Source organism: Oxyura jamaicensis, chromosome 6, assembly GCF_011077185.1.
Source record: "Oxyura jamaicensis isolate SHBP4307 breed ruddy duck chromosome 6, BPBGC_Ojam_1.0, whole genome shotgun sequence".
Lineage (NCBI taxonomy): Eukaryota > Metazoa > Chordata > Aves > Anseriformes > Anatidae > Oxyura > Oxyura jamaicensis.
This window is the reverse complement of record NC_048898.1, coordinates 11,315,096-11,336,526: the sequence shown is the minus strand read 5'-3', so window position 1 is coordinate 11,336,526 and position 21,431 is coordinate 11,315,096. Positions and strand designations below refer to the sequence as shown.

Below are 21,431 nucleotides of genomic sequence, written 5' to 3'. Positions count from 1 at the left end.
GTTTTTCAAGGTTCCCTTTTTCCAGAAAGATGAATGATATGGTAGGCTTGAAAATAAGTCAAAAGTATTGGCAAATAGCAGGTCTACTCCTACTCAAAATGGTACTTGTTAACGGGGAAGATGCCTTTGGAACAGATCAGATAAATTTTGTATAAATTGCTTCCCTCAGTTGTATTTGCAGCATTAAATGGAATTTATGTGCTGAAATGTTTCAAGGTAGACCTACAATGAGTACCTCCAGAAGATAGGGACCAGTGTCATGAGAGTATCAATTCAGAGAGTTCTTTTGTACCAGAAACCAAATGGTTTTGAATCGTGTTGTGAACCACAGGCACAATTTTCAGTAAGGCTTGGCTTACCAAACATGAGGTCACTTGTTTTTTTTCTTCCCATAAGAATCATCTCTGGAATTCAGCTCACGTTTTGAGTACAAAGATAGAGGTAACAATCTGTTTTGGACATTTCATTACGTTGCAGAGATTATTTTATATTTCCTTCTTCCCTTCCTTCCTTCCTTTTTTTTTTTTTTTTTTTTTTTTTTTAATTTTATTTGCAAATAGGAACTTTTATCTAAAATTTCTTTCTCCAGTATATATATATATTTTTTTAATCCAGTGTAGCATGAGAATCCTGGGAGTTTAGTCCAGTAAGTTTTTTTTTTTTTTTTTTTTTTTTTTTTTTTTTTTTTTTTTTCCCTGATTTCCTTTCTTTCTGTCATGCTGGCTGCAAATTCTAGGAAAGTTTAGCTTCAGTCTTGAGTCCTGATCCTGTCAGCAGAGAAGGTTTACAAAAGGAGGAGTACAGCCTAATACAAGTATTTTATTGGTAGCTGTTATGTAGACAGAAATTTGAGTTATAACTCTCTGTATTTTATGATCTCCTTTTGACGTGAAGTTTAATAGTAACTATGAATGATAAGGTATATTCTTACTTTTCTTAGCTATATCTGACTTATTCTTGCTTATACTGTGTTAGGCTCCTACAACTACACACTTATTCTCAGAGAAAAAAGCCAGCCAGCTATTTGTTCTTGCTGCAGGGAAACTCTATTTCACAGAAAGCATTGATGGAAAAGTCCATGTACTTGAGTCTTAGCCATCATGTAAAACATGTTTGTTTTGTTCATGCTCAGGTGTTTGTGTCCTTTCTTTAAAGGCAGAGATAAAAGTTTCTGAGCAGACTCAACATGCATATTCGAAGTTATATTTCTATGGTATTCAGTTGAAGTCTGAACTTCTATTTTTGTTATGTATTGTAGTCCTTTAGCCTGTGAATGTTACTGCCTTGACAGGGGAAAAGGGGAAGCAGAGGAAATGAGGTCTTATGCTGACACTTAAATTAAAAACGTGAGCTCTAGATGAAATGGTGCAGTAAGCACCTTTGCAAAGGAGTTGAGAAATCTAAATGCCTTGATACATTGGGCATGGAAATACTGTGCTGAAATGAGACTTGAGTATTTCTTTGTGACTTGAGATGCCACTGGAGGTTTTTTCAGCCTGTAAAAAGAGCAGAAAAAATTGAGAGAAAGCATTGATTTCACCATTTGAGAAAAATCTATCAAAAATATTATTTTTGTGTGGGGTTACCCAGGGGCTAGTCAGTGAACTACTGCAGTACTTTCTTCAGCTCTGGGACTGTCATTTACACTTGGCTTTTACAGTGAAAACGTGTGACCAGAGTGGCTATTCTGGTAGTCATACACATAGTTCAGAATAAATGTCAATATGAAGGGCTATTTGTGTGCATCATTACAACCCTGGACTCAGTTCAGACCTGTATATAGTAGACATTTTTAATGATTAAAGACAGTAAGTGATCAGAAGTTTCCCAACAGAAATGTTGCTTCTTTCTCAGTAGTAAAACCTGTACCCAAACTGACTGTACGATAGAGAAGGGGATTGCCATCTCTTGTTCTAACAGTGGAGGATATAAGTGTAGGGCAAGGATTTAATTTTACAGTAAAAAGTATAAACGCCTATTTTGAGATACCCATGAATTAAGCAAAATCAGCCTTTGATAACTAAAGCTGGGATGTATAGTGTCTGTGGTTGCTTGGCAATGTATGCTAGTTCGGCATGCCCAGAAGAAAAGGTCTGGGCTAAGGCCCAAAAGTTCACTTATAGGAAAACAAAGCTTTTGTGAACTCTAATGAAGACCTCTCATACTCCAGGTTCACTGCTCTGTAAAAGTGACCTGAGTACCAGGGTATGAGAATGTACTGTGGATTTGGAAAGTTGGAGGCACTTCCTTCTACAGCCGAATGTCATTCTTGATTTCTTTTAGACTTCTCTTGTTCATTCCTATAACTTGTCAGAAATACGAAGTAATTCATTTCTGTCTTAAAGCTAGTTGATAAGAGCTGTCTGAAAAACCTGTCAGTGTCAAATGCTTATCATTAGTGTTATGTCAGCCTGTTTCCAAGCCTTGTCAATACAATTGCTGCTATTTTGCTGACAACACTTATGCTTTAAGACAAGAGCATAATGACTAGCTACTGTGCGGTCATGATTAAAAGTCCCCAGAGGAAAAGTTCTGTTTTATTAAGCAGTGATGTTCACAGCAGGGATAGGATGTTTTCTTGTCTTTTTTTATTTTATCTTTTTTTATGTTGGCAGGTGTAATAATACAACTTTTTAATTCTATTTTAGAAGCAGGTCTGTAGTGCACTTAAGAAAATATTAAAGGTCAAGCACAGATGTGTTGTAACATTATTTTATGTCATAATTTTAATTTGAAGCATGTGTATATTCCTCAGATGGAAATAATGTAAGTTAAAACTGAAAAGTAGCAAATTGACAACATCTTACCTCCTGCATTTCACTTCAAAGATCACCTAAAATATAGCAATATAAACCAAAATGGACTGTTAATTCATGACAAAATTTTAAATAAATAAATAAAGCTAACAATTACAATGATATTTCACTTCCTGGATTGAAAAATTGAATTGCAAGCTCATAGCTCCCTTGAGTGTTTGGAAAGAGAATAGCAGCTCTTAATAATAGAGCACTTTCCTGTGAGAGGGGCACGTTCATGTCATTAGCGTTTTCCTGGCAAATTTTCAACAACTAGCAGCAAAAGTTTTCATTGATTGCCTCCTACTGTAAGGAGGTAATGATACTGCTGTCTCTTTCTTTCATGAACTGCATGAATTGGAGAAAATGAGGGAAGCTAGCGATAAAAGATATGGATAAAACACAATTCAGGCTGAGCTATTTCCCATGTCAATGTATAAGGTCCAGCAGGATAATTTTTACACATCTGTGCTAAATATAGAAAATAGCTTTTCCAATGCAACAGTGGGGAATCCAAAGTAAAAAATTGATTAAGATGCAGTAAAGTTGTCTACCTTTCAGAAAATAAGAAGGTGATGCATACACCCTTTCTCGGAAAATCAGACCCCTTTTTACCAATGCTGAGGTAGATAAGCCACTATTGTTGATCCCCTTCAGAAGAATTAGGCATTATGTAGTTATCCCAAAGCCATACCGATACCATCTGATCAAGTTACCACTTGTTAATTGTTGTGATTGAGTGATGATGAGGCAAAAAAGCTATCTGTGAGAAGTCTTTTTACTTATTTCGCTTGACTGTACTTACCCTATGAAGATGCTTAGGAGTAGGAAATAGAGGTGTTTGTGGTCATTAGCAGCTGAATTGCACTGAAATGTCAAAGTGATCCCTAATGCCTTGACTCCATCTATTTATAATTGACAGGAAGGCTTGCATTCATTTTGATGATGCAGAATCAAGTGCAGCTGGAGGAAAGGAAATGGGGAAACTTGAGATAAAGTGGTAATGCAGCTCAGGAGTTTGTGCATATACAAATCTTTGTCATAAATCAATAGTTATTATTTTTCATTCTTTTTATGACTTGGGACTGTGAAAATTTACTATGTTTTATGTTTATTAAAGAAGCAGCAGTGATCTGAATCCTTAATGCAGGAAATGCACTGTGATACTGATGTCATTTTGACTAAAATAATTAATTTAAGCTTATTTGGTTTATTTTCAATGATCCTTTCATCTTATCAAGTATTCTGAACAATTTCTATGGATGAGATTGTCTTGCAATTTATTTAGATTTTTTGCACAGTTTGCATGTATTTAGTTTTTAGTACATTGTTCTCCAAATGAGTGGTATAGTATTTACTCTGCATATGAGCTCAGCATTTATGGAGCAAATATATGAGAAAGCCAATTGGAATATAACAACAGTTTAGAGCCCTTGTATGTCACTACATTATTAATTAAGGATTTTATGGTTGAGATTTACAACTTGTGTGCTGTTTTTAGCACAGAACAGTTATCCGTGCATCACTGGTCTTCTCTAGCTTCTCAAGCATCACAACCTCCTCATATAAGTAATATATGAACACATTCTGGAACTCACCTAGAGAGTACATATGGAGAGTGAATAGGAAAATTGCTCTTTATTTTGAAAATTGTAAATAAAACAGCAGACCGAGTCCACCTTCTTATCATGGCATTTCTTAAAATACAATGTAGAATAATTCCACGTGCAAGAAACGTGAGCACCCTGAATGAACCTGGGATGTGTTGGGTTGTTGGGGTCCATTGAAATTAGTAAAAGCAAAGAAAATGACAAAAAAAAGAAATGGTGTACCAAAGTATTGGTGCTTGCAGAATCTGTCTTTGAAGGAGTGAGAGTGTGATGGCATTGCAGTACGTATTCTCAGTTTTGCCTTTCTTCTTGATAATCTCAAGATAAATAAATCTCTGTACTACAGAAAAGAGAGAAACATTTAAAATGAAGAACTTCTGATTGCTTGCAAGATCTCTTATTTGTATGTCCTGAGTGGTGCTAGGTTGGCAGTTTTTGTAGCCACTTCCTGCTCTAGGGAGGGTAAGTTATGAACCATTACTGTTCCAACACATGGGTTTTAAAGCAGCGACAACAACAAAAAAACAAACAACAGTTCTTAGTGTTGTACAAGATTGTTTCTGGTGATAAGGAAGTACTTAAAGTAATCTTAGTAGAGATGCCTCCTTGTTTCTGATGCCTGAAACTTTTGTATACCTCCCATGATTGAAACAGTTTTTTAAAAAATATTTCTCTTCTTAGTGTTCCTTTTCCTTCACAGATTTACTGAATAAGGTGCTATTCAGTTACTAAAAACTGATTTGCATTATTTCATGCAAAAAAAAAAAAAAATATTCTCAAAATATTTTAAAATAGCCTTCCATATTTAAGTTAGGAAAGGCTACATAGCTTTTGCATGGGGATACAATTTGAACCTATTGTTAATCCTGTTTCTTTTATTGTTTGTATAATTATTAGACACTTAGATGCTACTTCAGGATCAGGTAATACAAGAAATAATGTCACAGCATTATGGATTTGTGGATCAATAATTCTTTTATGTTTACAATTGTAAGCTTTATGATCCTGCAGATGACTGCTGAGCTGTATGGAAAGCCTTTTATAGGGACATTGTAGTACAACTGTTTTTTCCTTTTGCATCTGTGTGTAGTAACAGACTGAGACACCTCTAGCTAGTCCTGCAAATCGTTCTAGCTGAACAACTTAAAAAAAAAAAAAAAAAAAAGTGGCTGAAAATACACCTCTGTGTACTTGTGTATATTTTCAAAAATTCATAATCCAACAAATATTTTGGTTAGGATTTTATTATAATCTTGATACATATCTATGTATGCACATACACTCTACCTTCGCAGGTAGTAAGCGAGTATTTTTACTTGTCACCTTCTGTAAGCAAAGCCAAACAAAGCCCCAAGTTTTGCAGCTTTTAGCATGGGAAGTCTTCGTAAGATCTTCTCTGCAGTGCTCTTGAACTCAGGATTAGTTAACAAAGTAAAATACAGAGAAGTCATTGGATATCCAAATGTATATAACAAGACAAATTGTGCCCATACAGAACTGAAATGAAATGGTATAAAAATGAAAGTCATCTTCATTTTTTATACTGCCTTGTAAATGCATCCCGATTGAAATAAATTTTATTAACCATTTATTAATGTAACTGGTGCTGCAATACAGTCATCAGTTTCCTTGTCTTATATTTCAGCTTTATACACATACTGAGCCAAATTATATCCAGCTATTCTCAAGCAATTAGCCACATTTAAAAAAGCATTATTATTTAATCACATAAATAATGAGGAATGACAGAATCAGGATCTGAGGAATTTGCAAGAACCCTGCACTCTCTTACAGAAGCTTTTTGTGCATGTTTGTTTCTATGAAGAATTGTTTAAGTTTTAGTATCGCTGGTGTTCAGATCAATGCAGTATCAGAAACTTGCATTCTTGCTAAAGTAAATAATAACAAACCATAAGAAATCAAGAGAAAATAAGTTGCTTTTTTTTTTTTTTTTAATGTTTCTGACAAGATATTGTAGGCACGGGTTTGACCTCAGTCTGAAGTGGACATCAGAGAACTTGCAGAACTTTAGAGAGTCACAGTCCTACTTTCTGAAAAATACACATTTGTCAGTCTTGGATTGAGGTAAAAATCAAAACCTTGACAATTCTCAGAAATTCAGTTGGAATGGTTTTCTTTTTTGACAAATTTAGGGTCAGTCTTTGTCCTGACTTTTTGTATTTAAAATACCTGATGCTGTAAGAAACCATTCTTCTTGTCAGATACATCTGTTGGCTTTTGGCAGATTTATCTTACTAATGTCTTGTAGAATTCTTATTTTCCTTACTGGGAGGTTAATACAGGTGGTCAACTGAGGTTTTCTATCTGATATTTGTATCTACATAATTTCTGTTTTCAATCCAAAAACCAGGTTTGTTTTCAGTATGAGCATGGGAATTTGGTGAGGAAAATCACCAGAAAGGCAATTAACTTAGAGCAGACCAGTTTTTCAGGTCTGGAATATATTCTGGTTAAGTATTGTTTCTGTTTGCCATCACTTTGCGAGGACCTGCTCCCTCTGGAGGTATCGTATTCTGTAAAACACATGTATTCCACTGAAATTGCTGCCATTTAAATTTGTTCTGTCCTTCTGTAGCAATTGTGCTACAAATAAATGTACACAACAGGTGAAACAGCAATCACACAGCTCTGTAAAATTTGAATATACTTTCAGAATATTGTGCATGAAGCTCTACAGCAATCCTTACCCAGTCCACTCTAACCTAGGATCCGGAAGAGCAGCTTTACAAAGCAGGAATTCATTTCATTTTCACTTTAAAACAGTTTCCTATGTTCACTGGTTCACATCAGATCTGTTACAGTTTCTGTAACGATTAACTTAAAATAACATACCTAAAAATAAATAACGTCATGCTGTTGAGCTGCATTAATGGCTTGATAGTTAATTGTTTGTCAGTTTTCCCATTTGTCATTGTTTTGGTGACTCTCAAATGTGCTGCGATTTATACCGAGGGCAGTAACACTGCAGCCTAAACTCAGTGAAGCAAGGGCAGAATTTGACTGTACTTCTCTGTATAATACCAGGCAAATATTTTAATAATTGTATTTGTGCAAAACAGTCTCCCTTTAGTGGTGGCTGCACACCTGGCAGGTTCGGGGGGCTCACCCTGACACCTGGCTGCACAGGCATGTGGAGGGTTTGCAGCAGCAGCCTGCAGCCCCCCCCGCCTCCCCACTGTGTCCCCTTCTGGTTCTGGGGAGACCAGCAAGAGAGTGGCAGTGCGTGCACCGAGCTCTTCCTCCCGCGCTTCAATTTCTGGCACTGAGACTCCCGCCCTGGCTTAAAAAAGGAAGCTGTTAGCTTGTGCTCTGGCATGAGCTGCAGATGTTAGCTGAGCTCCCGAGATGCTCCTTGTTGGCTGGTCCCTCTCAAAGGTGTTCCAATGGTTTTACAGGCTGCTTTGTTTTATTATTTATTATTATTTATTAACAAAACATTGTTATGTTTTGCCCTGGTGAATATTTTCTCTGAGCAGTTAACCCCTGGTGATGTGTCGCCCAGTCTATTGGAAATAGTTCTTCTCCTGTGATTACCTTTTAAATGAGTCCCAGTGCAGTGATGGATAGTGCAGTGAGGAGTTCTTCATTTAAAACCCTGCTGCTGAATCGGAGGAAAGGTTGGAGCGATTCCCTGCTTAAAGGTGGAGATTGGTCTCTCTGTTAAACCATCTCTGGCTGAAGAGCCATTCATCTAAATGCTAGCGGGAGCATTTTTATTCGTGTGGGATTGATCAGCCTCTGTTAAGTGGCACATAGTGTCCTGAATACCTTGCCCAGGGTATGCAGTCCACATAGTGTTGTTTTTAGCCATTTTGTTTCATACTTTCCTTCCATTCAGTGAAAGTGCTTTTTTTCTAAATGACTGACTTTTTGGATTATAAGAGTGAGTTTACTACTTAATTCTGTAGGGGTTGGGATGGTGTTAAGTGGGTGAATCCTTTAATTTAAAATACACAAGTGCATTGCTGCTCTCGTTCTCTGATGTATCAAACATTGGGTATATTAATACTAGTAATGGAACATAATGGCTGCTCATCAAAAGTAAAGGTAATTATTTCAGGAACACAGAACTAACCTTGCCAGATAATTGCTTGTTGAAATCTGATGCTGTGCAAATGGGGGATTATTAGCAGCAGACTCCTATGCTCATCTTCTACATCATTATCTCCTATACGTTACAATGATAGGGCTATCATTACATTGAAAACGTACCTTTTTTCTTTGACATGTATATCAATTTCTGATGAGGGATTTTGATTGCATGAGGTCTGTTCCATTCTTAATAAATTCATGTTGTCCCCCAAAATTCTGGGGAACTTTGACCAAACTTTGTCAAGACACATATTGTATAGGTGTCTATTACTTGCTGAGTGAAAAACAACCCTCATTCCATTTCCACTTTGCTGATTTACTTTTTTTCATTATATTTTCTTAAGGACACAAACTAGTGCTTGTGTTGTAAGTGTCCGTTAATCTAGCAGACAGTGAGATTGTGAAGGTTTTCATTCAGTAGAAAACACACAAGCATCCACATGGACTTGAGATGGTTTTTCAGTTTCCTAAGAATGTCCTTTCCCAGAGCAAAGCTTCTAAGTGGGATAATTCACTTCAAAACACGTCATCCAAGGTTAGCAGCTTTACCTTGAAATATGATTGTAAACATTGTATGGGAGACTTTCACACTGAAGTCTTCCTATTTACTAATTAAAAAAGCTTTATGCCTCCTCATTTTGTGACTAAAAATTATGTTTTTCCTACTCATGGTTGATAATAGTATAATGTTGCTATATGCAATGTTCATAGTTTTCATCAAGAGTTGTCCACCTATGCTACTCAAGTGTACAGTGGGAGGCATAAAAAAAATAAAAGCATGCAAAGCTTCCTGCAACAGATTTTGTACAAACAACAAAAACAACAAAAAGAAAACCACACAATGTGTTTCCAAAAAGTCATTATTCACCTAATCATTTGTGATTGGAAAAAAAAAAAGCCACATGAAAAATTGTGTTATTTCAAAAGCTCTGTTTACATCAAGGCTTCAAAGTATACATAATCACATTTCTCCACTCTCATTTTTATCTGCTTGCTCTCCTTGAACTTCAAAAATGCTGTCATAACTCTATCTATTTCCTGTAGGAGCTATTAGTCAGTAGCATTACATCCGCTTAAACGCGATCACTTTTCTCATCTGTGTGTTACTGATATGCTATTATCATGTTATATTGCTCATGCATCAGAGATTGCCATGTTTTCTGCACCGATTGCAGAACAGCGGCCAGATGCAGCATTGTGTTAGCAAAACTATTCAGACATGCTGAAACATTCCAATAATTCTCTCTCTCTCCTACACACAGAATGTTACTTATATATGTTACAGAGCAAAACCTTCCCATGGTGTATTTCAAGGTTATGATGTGAAATGTTTCTCTGCTTTTAATTCCTAAGCAAAAGCACTTTAACCATCAGTTTTGAGCTTAAACATCTAAATTCACCTTTGTTTAAATGGCAGATTCAATAAAAATTCCATCTGGCTTCCATTGGAAGCTTGCACAAATTCTTTGGAATCGATTTTTTCTCAGGGCACAAGGTACTGGGGCCAGGATCAGAACCTCTTCCTCTTGTAGTGTACTTGCCAGATGACAAATTGATTGAGTCTGGTTTTAACTTGCTAGGGTTTAAGGGAATGAACACGGCTCAGAGAAGTGGGTGCTACGTTTCTGACTCAAAAGTCTCTTTCAAAATTACCCCCCAAAGATTTATATGCAGAGCATAGCTGGGACCTGGGCAGTCTGTCGCATTCCTCTCATCTCTTCCAGTGCTTGAAATGGAATTAGAAAGTGGAACAAACCACTTTACAAAATCACAGTAATTTCAAGATCAGCAGCGCTGGATGAATACAATAACAGTAACATGGCTAAATCAAATTTGTAACTTCCTTATTTTTTTTTAAGCATCTAAGTTTCTACACTGCTGTAAAATCTTTTACCTTGAATTACCTTTTCTCAGAGTAAAACATGATAGTATTTAAGATCCACTGGTGTCACTTACAACTATCCTAAGGTCTTATCCTGAATGTGGAAACATGCTCTGTACTAAAAACTAACACTTCTGATAGAATTCCATTTCTTCAGCTTTTAGGTTTGAATCAGGGAGAAAAACAATCATGCTTCTACTTAGTAAGGTGGCAGAAAGTTTCTTAAAGTGTTTTTTTATGTTCGTGAAAAAAGTCAATTTAATCACTGATGCAAATTTTAAATTATTTTATGACAGAATCCTTTCTTTTCAAAATACAAAGCACTGCTTTGCATTTCTGCTACCTACAGAGAAATCAGATTTATATTACAGGGTTTTTTCCCTGTTTTTCTGAGAATGGAGATGACTGATCCTGTGAACACACACCAAAGAATTTCAAGGAGTCTGCAGCATAAATACTTTACTTTTTTTTTTTTCCTTTTTTTGTAAATGCCAAGCAGTCAGGATGCTGACGTGTACTTGCATACAAAGTTTTAGACATTTAAGTCCTTAATAATTATTAAGGGACTTTAAGTTAAACATGACTGTGTACACACTGGCATGTAGTGTAGACCCAGATGTGAAAAGCAAAGCCAGTAGTGCCAACAATCTGATGCTTGCACTGTCAATGTTGCAGAGAGTTTTATGTTGGACCAGCTCTCATCTGGCTCCAGCAGCTGAATGTGGCTGGAGGAATCAAGTTCAGGTGCTCCAAGATGGTTCTGTGAGAAGAGCCAGAGCCACGCGAGTAGGGTCTTTTCTGGGATTCACTTCAAAAGCTTCAGTGTGATCCAAATGCTTGTTGCAGTGTAACTGTTCTGTATTTTGTGCACCAGTGGTTGCAGGACTCTGTGTGCACACATCTTGGTGAAGGCTCTTCACCTGCTGTTAAGTCCACATTTAGTATACAGACAGACAGTCAAGATTACCATATCTATGTGCTTGAACAGATTAACACGCTCCTTTAAGGTGAGGAAATAATTGCAACTGTTCTTCCTTTTTTTTTTTTTTGTCCAGTTTCACACGTTATGGATCAATACTGCTTATATATGCTCTCCTTTTTATATATTCCTTTTATTGGAGATGCTTTTCTGCCTCTGCTACAGTGCTAGGCCTTGCACCACAAGATGTTTGTGATACACGTTCCTCACTCACATTAGAATTGTTCACCTCAGTTGTAGAAATAAGGAAATAAAATTCCTTCATCTTGTTGCTAATTCTTTATAAGCTTATAATTGTATAATTGTTCATAACTGTAGAATCACGATCCTATAGAAAATACCTCACGGAAATCTATTCATTTGGACTGGGGCTGGGCTTGCTGTTTGGGTATCACCTTATCCCTCTCATTAATGAACCTGTTTGTTAGGAATTTTAGTGGTAAAGATTGCCTATCCTTTCCTGTACTCAAGAAGACCGAGAGAGAGACAGCAAGACTGGAAAGAGATTTGAAATATATTAAGAATGTTCAGGAATCCAACTTGAAAAAAAAGGTGGTGATGGGGCCAGAATCAGAAGTAATTGATTGATAAATTATAAATTAATTGATAAATTCCAGATAGGGGGCTTCAGAATTCACTGGTTAAACTGCTTTTCTAAAACTCTCACAAAATTGTTGTTGGCTTTTCTTTGAATTAATTACTTTGGAGCAAATTCACTTAGTGCATCATTATTCAAATACTGCAAAGTATATGTAGAATGACTAATGGGGTCCTGTAAATCACATGGAGGTAATTGCATCCAGGCATACTGATGTCATGAAGCATTGCAAGGTAGAGTGGTTTCTGTGGTGTTTCCAAATGAAATTAGAAGTCTCTTATTTGCACTTTGTTTGTGGTCCTTTTCATTCAGTAGAATACTATATGGGTCTGATAATAATATAAAATAAGTAAGTGCTACAGCCTGATGGTGTTTTGAAGATGTTTTGGCTTTATATTCACAATTTTACTGCTGTTACCATTATTTCCATTTGTATCTGGCTTGATTTTAGCTAAGATAGTCTTGTATTTGTACCATATGGAGATTGTTATTATTTTGATTTGTTCAGCAGATGTGTGAGCCTTTCATGTGCCTTACTCCTTATCAAATCACGTTAGATGCTGCAAAATCCTGTAAAATGTTCTGTTGTATGGGAGCAAGTACAGGCTGTCAGTGAAGATGAAGGACAAGGGTGACAGGTCCAGTATTTCAGTGCACGAGTATGACTGTGTACAGAAGATACAGGTGGGAAATCTTTGAGATTAATTCCATCATTGGTCTGCTTGTGCAACTAAAGAAGATACTAGCCCTCTTTCAGCCAGCTACAGTGGATACAGTTGTTAGCCTGTTTCTTGTATTTCCAAAAATCTCACCTCGACCTTACTTATTTTTAACATAACAGAGCTCCTTTTTTTTTTTTTTTAAAGAATTTGCAGTAGTCCTGTTTGATGACCATTACACAACCCAGAGCTTTGTCAGCTTTTTAGTGTTTCTGACACCTCAGTAGAGCGTGCTTATGCCATGCTTTTAATGCTTCTTTTTAATGATTGTCCACTCAATGTGTATCACCCATTCTACTGCGATCAACCCTGCAAGCTGTACAGTTGGAATGGAGGCATAGGAAAGGGGTGGAGAAGCCATTGCAAAGTGATCTGGTAAAATGATACCAGCTGAAGAAACAGGCATCAAGGGCAGCTGAGTCCTGCTACATACTAATGTCTATAATGTGTCAGAGGAAAAAAAAGGAAAATGAATCAGTCAGTCACATTCATCCTATTACAAATAGGTGTATGCTTGCCTCTCCTGTTCAGGCAAGTCAGTTCTGAGCTTTCTTATTGGTAATATTTAAGTACTTATATAATTTCCATGTTAGTTTTCTTTAAACAAATCCTATTTTCTGTGGGGAAAGTATCATGCTGGCCTTTTTAGAAAGGTGCCAGAAAATGACTTTAATGTAAGAAAGGTTTTATGTAATCCAAGGAAAGGTTTAAAAGCCAGTGATACATTTGTGTTTTCTCTCAGCAGAAAGTGTTTAGTTCTTTTTACTGCATGTGTGATTTTATCAGAGGTTTTTTCCTTCTCTGAATATCATCTGTGAGATAATGGAAGAAGAGATGAGAACTTAAGTAAAACCTGGCAAGCAGAGCTTCATTAAGTGTTCTGCCTAAGCTTGGCCATGTTTACAGCAAGGCAGTTTTGCTTTGAAAAAGTAGATGACTTTGTAACTTGAATATAACCACTAAAAACCTGAAGTGTATGTCCCTGGCTTGAGTGCAGCAAAACTAGACTGATGTACACCAGATGAGGATCTGTCTTTTTCTCATATTTTTAATGCTGCTTTAATCCTTAGAAAATGAAGCTTTCAATTTTTTGGAAATGCATCTCTTAAGAAAATGCCAATGCAAAAATCCTATCACTTTGAGTAACTCTCTTGTTGTGTTCCTTCCTTTGCAGCTTCATTTGGTTTGTACTTCCCCAGGAAAGAGTACTCAGAGAACGTCTACATTGATCAGCCAGCAGGTACACCGCTCCTGCGCATCCATGCCTTGAGGGATTCACACGGAGAAGCAGCTCACTTTCATCTGTGCCAGAATCTTGTCATTTCTCGAGCAAGATCCCATGAAAATCATTGGTTTCAAATTAGAGAAAAAACAGGACTTCTCTACCTCAGCAGGAGCGTAGATAGAGAAGACTTTAACATGCTGTGTAAGTACAAGACTAGTTTTCCTTGTTGGACTATCTGTTGTTAAAGGAGTTTGTTTGGATCATTAGATTAGTCAGCCTATGAGCACGGAATTTGAGGAAAAAACACATACCTTTTAAAAATGAGGAACCAGAACCAACAAAACCCACAGCAAATGCAAGAAGATGCATACTAAATCAAATGGTAACCTGGGACGTATCCAGTTGCTTTCACTGCATGCTCCAATACAGCAGGAATATTGGACTACATCAAATCACTTTTCTGCATTTCACATCTGCAATAAGTCCCAGCTTTACACTGAGATTTGCAATTGGTTCAATTACTGGTGCAAACTGAGCCAATTCCACTTTGTCAGTGTTGGGTGCTTAGTGTCCAGACCGATGCAGTTAGTTTACTTCTAACTCTCATATAAACAGCCCTCAAAAGTCTTGTAACTTGGATTCAAAGTTAATTTGCAGGTAACACCAAATAGTTCTTGGAAGAAGTAGTTATGTGTACCTCTCTTTCTCTCGAGATCTGGTTTAGTTAAAGAAGCTTATTGTTGAACTATAGAAATGAGTTACCGTAGATTTTTCCCTTTCTTTTATGTTCTATCAGTAAATTGGTTTTGGTGATTTTGATCTATGAGGAAATTAGATATCATTAGATGGTGGAGGAGGAAATGAGTGAGGAGCTAATGGCCAATTGCTGTGATCACTTGCAGAAATTCTGCTGTTGGAGAATCTGTAGTAATTGTCGAGTTTAAGGGCCATATATTGACGCTACCCTTTTGATTTGGGTGCCTTGATGTTTAAATGTTCAACTTCAGGCACTTACTGTTTTATTTTTTTCATGCTTATTGCTTGTTATCTTACCCATTTTCACAGCGTTGTTGGTACTTGCTGTTCATGAATACCAGATAGCTGTTCGTAACTGAGCAAGGGAAGAATAGCTATCCAGAACTTGAGTGTCTTGGGATTTCTTGTTTTGTTTACATCATAGTGACCTATAGACTCTTTTCAAGTAAATTAGTTCTGTCACAGATAACTATCATTCTGTCTGTAGTCAAACACTGGTAATCAAAATAATTAAGGATTAAGGGTGTGTTTGTAGATGTCATGGGTTGATTTTAATGTCAGTTGTCTTTTGACCAGCTCTTTCTATTTCAGAACGATGAAGCAGATTGTCCTCTAAACATAAGCAGATTGATCCATATCCTCAACTGGTATAAATTCACAAAACACTGTTATTTAAATGACAGTTAGCAGTTGTGCATCTGTCCTCCATATTTGTTACCATTTTGCACACTCTTTTTCCCTACTGCAACCCCACTCTACTCTAGTGCCTTTGAAAAGAGTCCTATCATAAAGCTGATCACTGGTAGTGGCTTACTGTATGTCAGTGTCTTACAGGCAGAACCACTGATACCATTCAGTGATGTTCTATGTAATAAGAACGGGTAGTAACACCTATAGGTTTTTGGCTTTCTAGAGTTATTAGGATTAAAATTTAAGGTTGTTGAACCAGCGGATTACATATTCAATATTTTTTCTGTTACCTAATAGAACTATGCAGTTGTTTGTGGAATAATGGGCTAGAACATTAAAAAGTGTAAAAGAAACAGCTTGTCATCCATAAAATATTCCTTCTGGTGTATTTTTTTCTGAAGCTGTAGGAAACTGGATGACATTATCAAAAGTGATGCTGTATGTCTTCCTTTCATCCCACCCTTTCCAAGAGAAGGAATGTGACTCTGCTACTCGTACGACAGTTGTCCTCTCCTTGATCAATGCAACTGCACCAGCTTGCAGTTCACTGACAGCACGGCAGCTTTGCTTCACGGAAATGGATCTCTCCTTTCACATCAAGGAGAATAAACCACCTGGCACATTTCATCAGCTCCAGTTACCCTCAGTTCATCATCTGTGTCAGAATCTCAGTGTTTCCTACAAACTGCTGGCAGGTAAAACTGGAACTGAATCTTTCGGGTCCCAGTAATAAAGGCAAGCAGCTGCACTGTTAAAATCTCTCCTGTAGTAGATCTGCTAGGTTGATACTCTAAAGGAAATTCTCTTGCAAATGTGATCTGAGCCTGAGCATTTTGCTTTGAATTACACAGAAAGGATGGGAAGGAGGACTGTCTCCTTCCCTAAGGAAAAGATTGGTTTTAGAAGTTCTCACCTGGCAAGAGCAGATTTGGAATATGCTGAGCTTTAAATTGTGCTTCTTCTAGAGTGTAGGATCTTCCATGTTTTCTGCCTACCCTAATATAGTCCCACAACTTTCTTCTCTTTCACTTCTGACTCTGCCTTTTATCATGCAGTCAAAATGTCCAAATATATTACTGGAACGTAAAAGAATATTACAGAAGAAAACAATCAGAGTCCTATAATGGGAAGTGATTGTCCCTATTTATACTGTGGCTATGTTTTTCAGCCGAAGGTATGCCCTTTCGATACAATGAGAACACCACCGGCGTGAGCGTGACACAGCGCCTAGATCGAGAAGAGAGAGAGAGATACGAGCTGATTGCCAAATGTACCGTGAGAGAGGGCTTCAGGGAAATGCAGGTTGAGGTGCCTTTCCTCGTAAATGTGTTAGATGAAGATGACTCTCCTCCATTCCTTCCTAATGGCACTGATACTGCAGATGCTGTCGTGGAGTTCAACAGAAAAGAGGTAATATTCTCCTTGATGTGGTCTTTGAAGAAGGAGCACAGTGGTTGTAGGCAGGGTTATCGGTATCAAGCACGTGGTCACACCATGCTCTTCAGAGCTGTGATTGTAAAATGGTGATTTTGAAGAATTCTTCCACACCTCCCTTGTTATATCTTATTCAGACCCCAAAATAACAACAATTTGGGTCAGGAAAGAACAACGTAAACAAACATGAGCAATTTGTGAGGTCAGGATGGGCCATTGCCAAGACTGTGGTTGGAGTTACTGTATCTTTCCATATAGAGCTCTACACTGTATTTGTTATAGGGTTGTTTCCACCAAGTGACTGAAATTGAGTGTTATTAGATGTGAGAATCCTTACAAGATAAAAGAAACACATTCAGAACAGTTATTGGAATACTGTACCAGTGTCAAAAAGTGAGGAGAAGTGCTCATCTTCTGCAGTGTTGATTCTGTCCCTGCAGACAAACTTTGCACTTGCAAAGGTGCTAATGTTTCCAGTTTTAGGCTGTTAAAGGAGAGTGCCAGGATTTTGCTTTAATGGTCTCCTCCCAGTTCTCTTTTACCATTCCAAGGTGATCTCTCCAATGGACTGAATCCCTGGATGTCTTTGTGTGTGCCCCTGTACACATACATACATTGCTTCAGTAGAGTAAAATGGGCTTTTGTCTCTTCTAGTTGGAAAACTTAATACATCCGTGATATAGATAAGGCACTTCTTTATGGGCTTAAATGATGCGTCTGTCATGACAGGACTTTTGTTTTGGAACAGCAACCTTATTTTTTTGCAGTCAGATTTCCCTTCGAAGTATGTTTTGCTCGTGTTTGTGTCTGGAAGGGAAAAGAGTGATTTGGGGAGTTTGCTGCCACCTCCAGACTACAGCAAGGATTGACAACACACCACGTTTGCCTGGACATAACGCAATACCTTTTCATGTTTTTGGAAGAATTCTGTATTTGTTTCACTTAGCTCTGGATGAAAAAGGGCAAGGTCTCATAAAACTGTTTTATAAATTGAAATATTATCTCTGAAATTATGTGCCTGCAAAGTGTTCAGAATGTGGTGAGTCTCCCTGTGAGTTTGTAGTAGAAAGACAACCATTATATTTGGAAACTGTCAATCTTTTCTAGCAACCAAATGAGCTTGAAATAACAGTATTGCTAATAAAGAATTTTAAAGGCCGTGTGCATTCAGTATCCGGGTAGAAAACAGCGGTCTAGTAAGCTAAGCAGAAGACAGACAATTCAGGCCACTTCTTTCATTTCAAGTGAAGCTTGACCAGAGTGAATTTCCTTGTCATTCGGGTACATGTGTTACTTACCTGCTTATTTAGTAGTTTTGTAGAATAACATTGATTAAATATATTTGTAATATAGTACCTCCAAAAATACAATTCAAGAGCACATGCACTCATTTCCTGCCTCAAAAGTTTGGGATTGTATTTGGACTAGATTACAATATAATGATGTAGTGTGTGTGTGTATATATGTATATATATACACACATATATAAAAATAAATATATGTTAAATATATTATGTATATAAATATATTGCATATAATGTATTATGAATCTATAAATATAAAAATATTTTAGTATATTGTATATGTAAATATATATATATATATATATATATATATATATATATATATAAAAGTGATTGAGTACTCCAGCTGCACAACTGGGGACAGTCCAGTTTGAGATTTTCATGTGGCTCCTCACTAACTTATCCAAGTGTCAAACTTTAAACTTACTTAAGTTGAGATTGCTGTGACAATGACATTAAGGCCGGATAAACTATCCCTTCCTGGGCCCTGAAAGTGACTGTGAACACTAACCTGGCTTAATAAAATGCTCCTACATATTTTCTGGAGAAAAATAAAAACAAAAAAACAAGTGTGAAATATTGGTATCCTGAATTTAAAATTAATTTGAAGAAAAGTGGACCTAAGTGAAAATTGAAAATTTTTATATGACCAATATTTTAATCTCTCAAACACATATCAAGGGAAGAAAGCTTCAAGGTCAATCTGCAATGTCATTCATGATTTCCTTCCAGGGAACTGTCCTTGCAACACTAACTGTATGCGATGCAGACACCACACCTATTTATCCTCTTGAAAGCAGCAGAAAGAAATACACAGGAACCATCATTACTGATGATCCGTGGATAAATGAAACATTTCGGATAGAGCACATTTTTGATGAAATCCACTTCAGCCCAAATGGCAGCCAAGTGAGGGGAACTCAACACGAGTACAGTAAGGTCTCTTTCTTCAAATAAAGAAGTTGTTTGTTAATGATTGACAGTTGCTATTTAACTTTTTAAAGCATTTTGTAAATTTTACCCAAAGAAAGCTGATAAATTTCAAATTAAGCAAAACACTGAGCTTTAAGCATGCACTGAAAAAATGGTGTATTTATGGTATAGGGATTATATGGGATGATGTTCATTGTACAGATAGGTGAGAGGTTTTGATTAATCCACGGTTGGGTTCTCAACATGGTCATTAGCATGGAAGATCACCTTTTCAGTACCTCTTCAAACACCTTGTATAGCACATAGCATAAATCCATGGAACTGCATTTTCATTTTTTTTTTTTTTTTTTTCTATTATTATTTTTTAAATTTAATTTCCTATTAGGAGTAACTTTTATATTTATAACTTGGGGGGGGAGTACAGTATCAAAAAATATATTCTCAGATAATGTTGGTTTATAATAGACTAATCTTATCTTTTATAGAACTGGTGCTGAATAAAAGTATTTCAGTCACAGAGCATCGTTCCTTCCAGTTAGATGTTTTGGTGAACGACACAGAATTTCATGGCCCAGAAAGATCGGTGATGCTTCATTTCAATGTCTCCATCCTCCCTGTCAGCATTCAGTTTCCAAACACAACTTACCAGTTCACAGTGAACAGAAATGCTGAACGCTTTGCACAAGTAAGAACTGTTTTAATTATACTTTCACTACTTTAGAGCTAGTAGTTAGATCACTAGTAGGGGAGATGCAGGAAATCTAGGCTCTATTTCTTGATTCCAACTCCCATTTGTTTGCAGGTGAAGTTTAGCTATCTGTGTTTCATGGTACACTATGAAATTACATATTTGAATTCTCACATTTCATAATCTAAAACTGGTTATGGCTTCTCCCTACTGATGTAGCTACATACTGGCATAGTTGTTGCTACTATTTCATTCCTAATTGTTTATTTTCTGCAATTACATGGTTATTTCTGCTTGCTTCTGTGGAACAGCTGAGCTCTTCTCTACATCTTTTTGTCATGTGCATAGCTTTCAGGAACTCTTCAAGAATTGACATACAAATAAATGTGTTCTCCGATAGGCATATGGTTAAAGCATTGTTTGTAGCTGTTTTATGTGATGACAAGATGACTTGCTGGATGTGGCCACAGTGGATATTGAGTAGACTGGACAGCAGCTCTCACCATATAATAGCAGAATAGAGGGCATACGTGAAAATATTAATTGACAGAAGTAGAGATGTATTATTATCAGAGGTACTGGCAGCCGTTAGCGTCTTAGGCATAAATAAGTGGGAAAATGTCAACAGCCAAAAAAGTGCTTTGTCCTAGCTATTGAGTCCCAGCTCTATATATTCTAGCATTTTTAATGGCTTTTCTCTACATAATGGCTAGTTAGTAATTAATGTGCTTCCTAATTTAACCCTCATTTTAGTTTAATCACCACCACTGCCATTAATAATGCCTTCCAGAAACACCTTCTAACAGGTTGACATTAATCAGGTGAAAATTGCAATGTAATTCCTGTGGAACATGTACATTAATAAGGAACTAGATCAATATAATTAATTTTATGAAAGTGAATATTAAAAACATCAATGATGAGATGTTTTGAGGGAGCTGCTGAGAAGTATATCTTACTACTAAATAAAGCTGTAATACCACTGCTGTATTAGCAACAGAGAGAAGGATTGAGACTAAAATATGATAATCCTACTTGCAGAGAAAACGAATTCATTAGAAGTCTCCTAAGGAAGAACTCAGTTTTACTCATCCTGAAGCCTCTGGCTAGTTGTAAAAAGAAGGAAAAAGCAAAGTTGTGTATAAATCATGTTTTTATATTTAATCTGAAATGCACTATGGTCTGGTAGCTTTTGAGAGTACATAATAGGCCTTCTATGATGAATAAAAATGCTTACTCAAGAGATTTTACCCACAGTCTGCAATGAAGAGCCTAAATATGAGAAGGCCTCTGAGTGATCACATAGCAGGCTCCTTATGAAAACAACTACTTTATGACACTTCATGTTTCCTTGTTGCTGCAACTTTTAAATTTGCAGCCTGTTAAAAACTTCAGAACACGTACTGTGCTTTTTGCACAGATCACAATTATTGTGATGTTAGGAGGGTTTTGTTGCTTGTTTGTTTGTAGCACTAGATTGTTAAAGATTTATTCTTGCTAATGTAGAAAACTGTCGCATGGAGACAAGGTGAAACCAGTGGTTTTACTCCTAAAAGAAATACCATGAGGTGCATAAGATACTTACAGTCTAGTTCTTATCATTTAAAAATGACTCCTAACTGCATGTATGTCACAACATGACTGTAATTGCAAAAAGGGGGGAAGTTGACTATTAGGTATGCATGAATATATATGAAATAAATCT

The 21,431-nt window shown here is 36.7% G+C and overlaps 1 protein-coding gene across 1 annotated transcript in view; it reads left to right on the top strand.

The window, feature by feature from the left end:
• The window catches only part of RET (ret proto-oncogene), an 83,290-nt gene that overhangs the window by 30,224 nt on the left and 31,635 nt on the right, over window positions 1–21,431 (top strand). Inside the window, exons 2-6 of the mRNA XM_035329333.1 lie at window positions 13,871–14,122; window positions 15,769–16,062; window positions 16,536–16,777; window positions 18,838–19,039; window positions 19,524–19,723. Of these exons, the coding sequence (XP_035185224.1) occupies window positions 13,871–14,122; window positions 15,769–16,062; window positions 16,536–16,777; window positions 18,838–19,039; window positions 19,524–19,723 (1,190 nt within the window). The remainder of the gene's footprint in view (window positions 1–13,870; window positions 14,123–15,768; window positions 16,063–16,535; window positions 16,778–18,837; window positions 19,040–19,523; window positions 19,724–21,431) is intronic.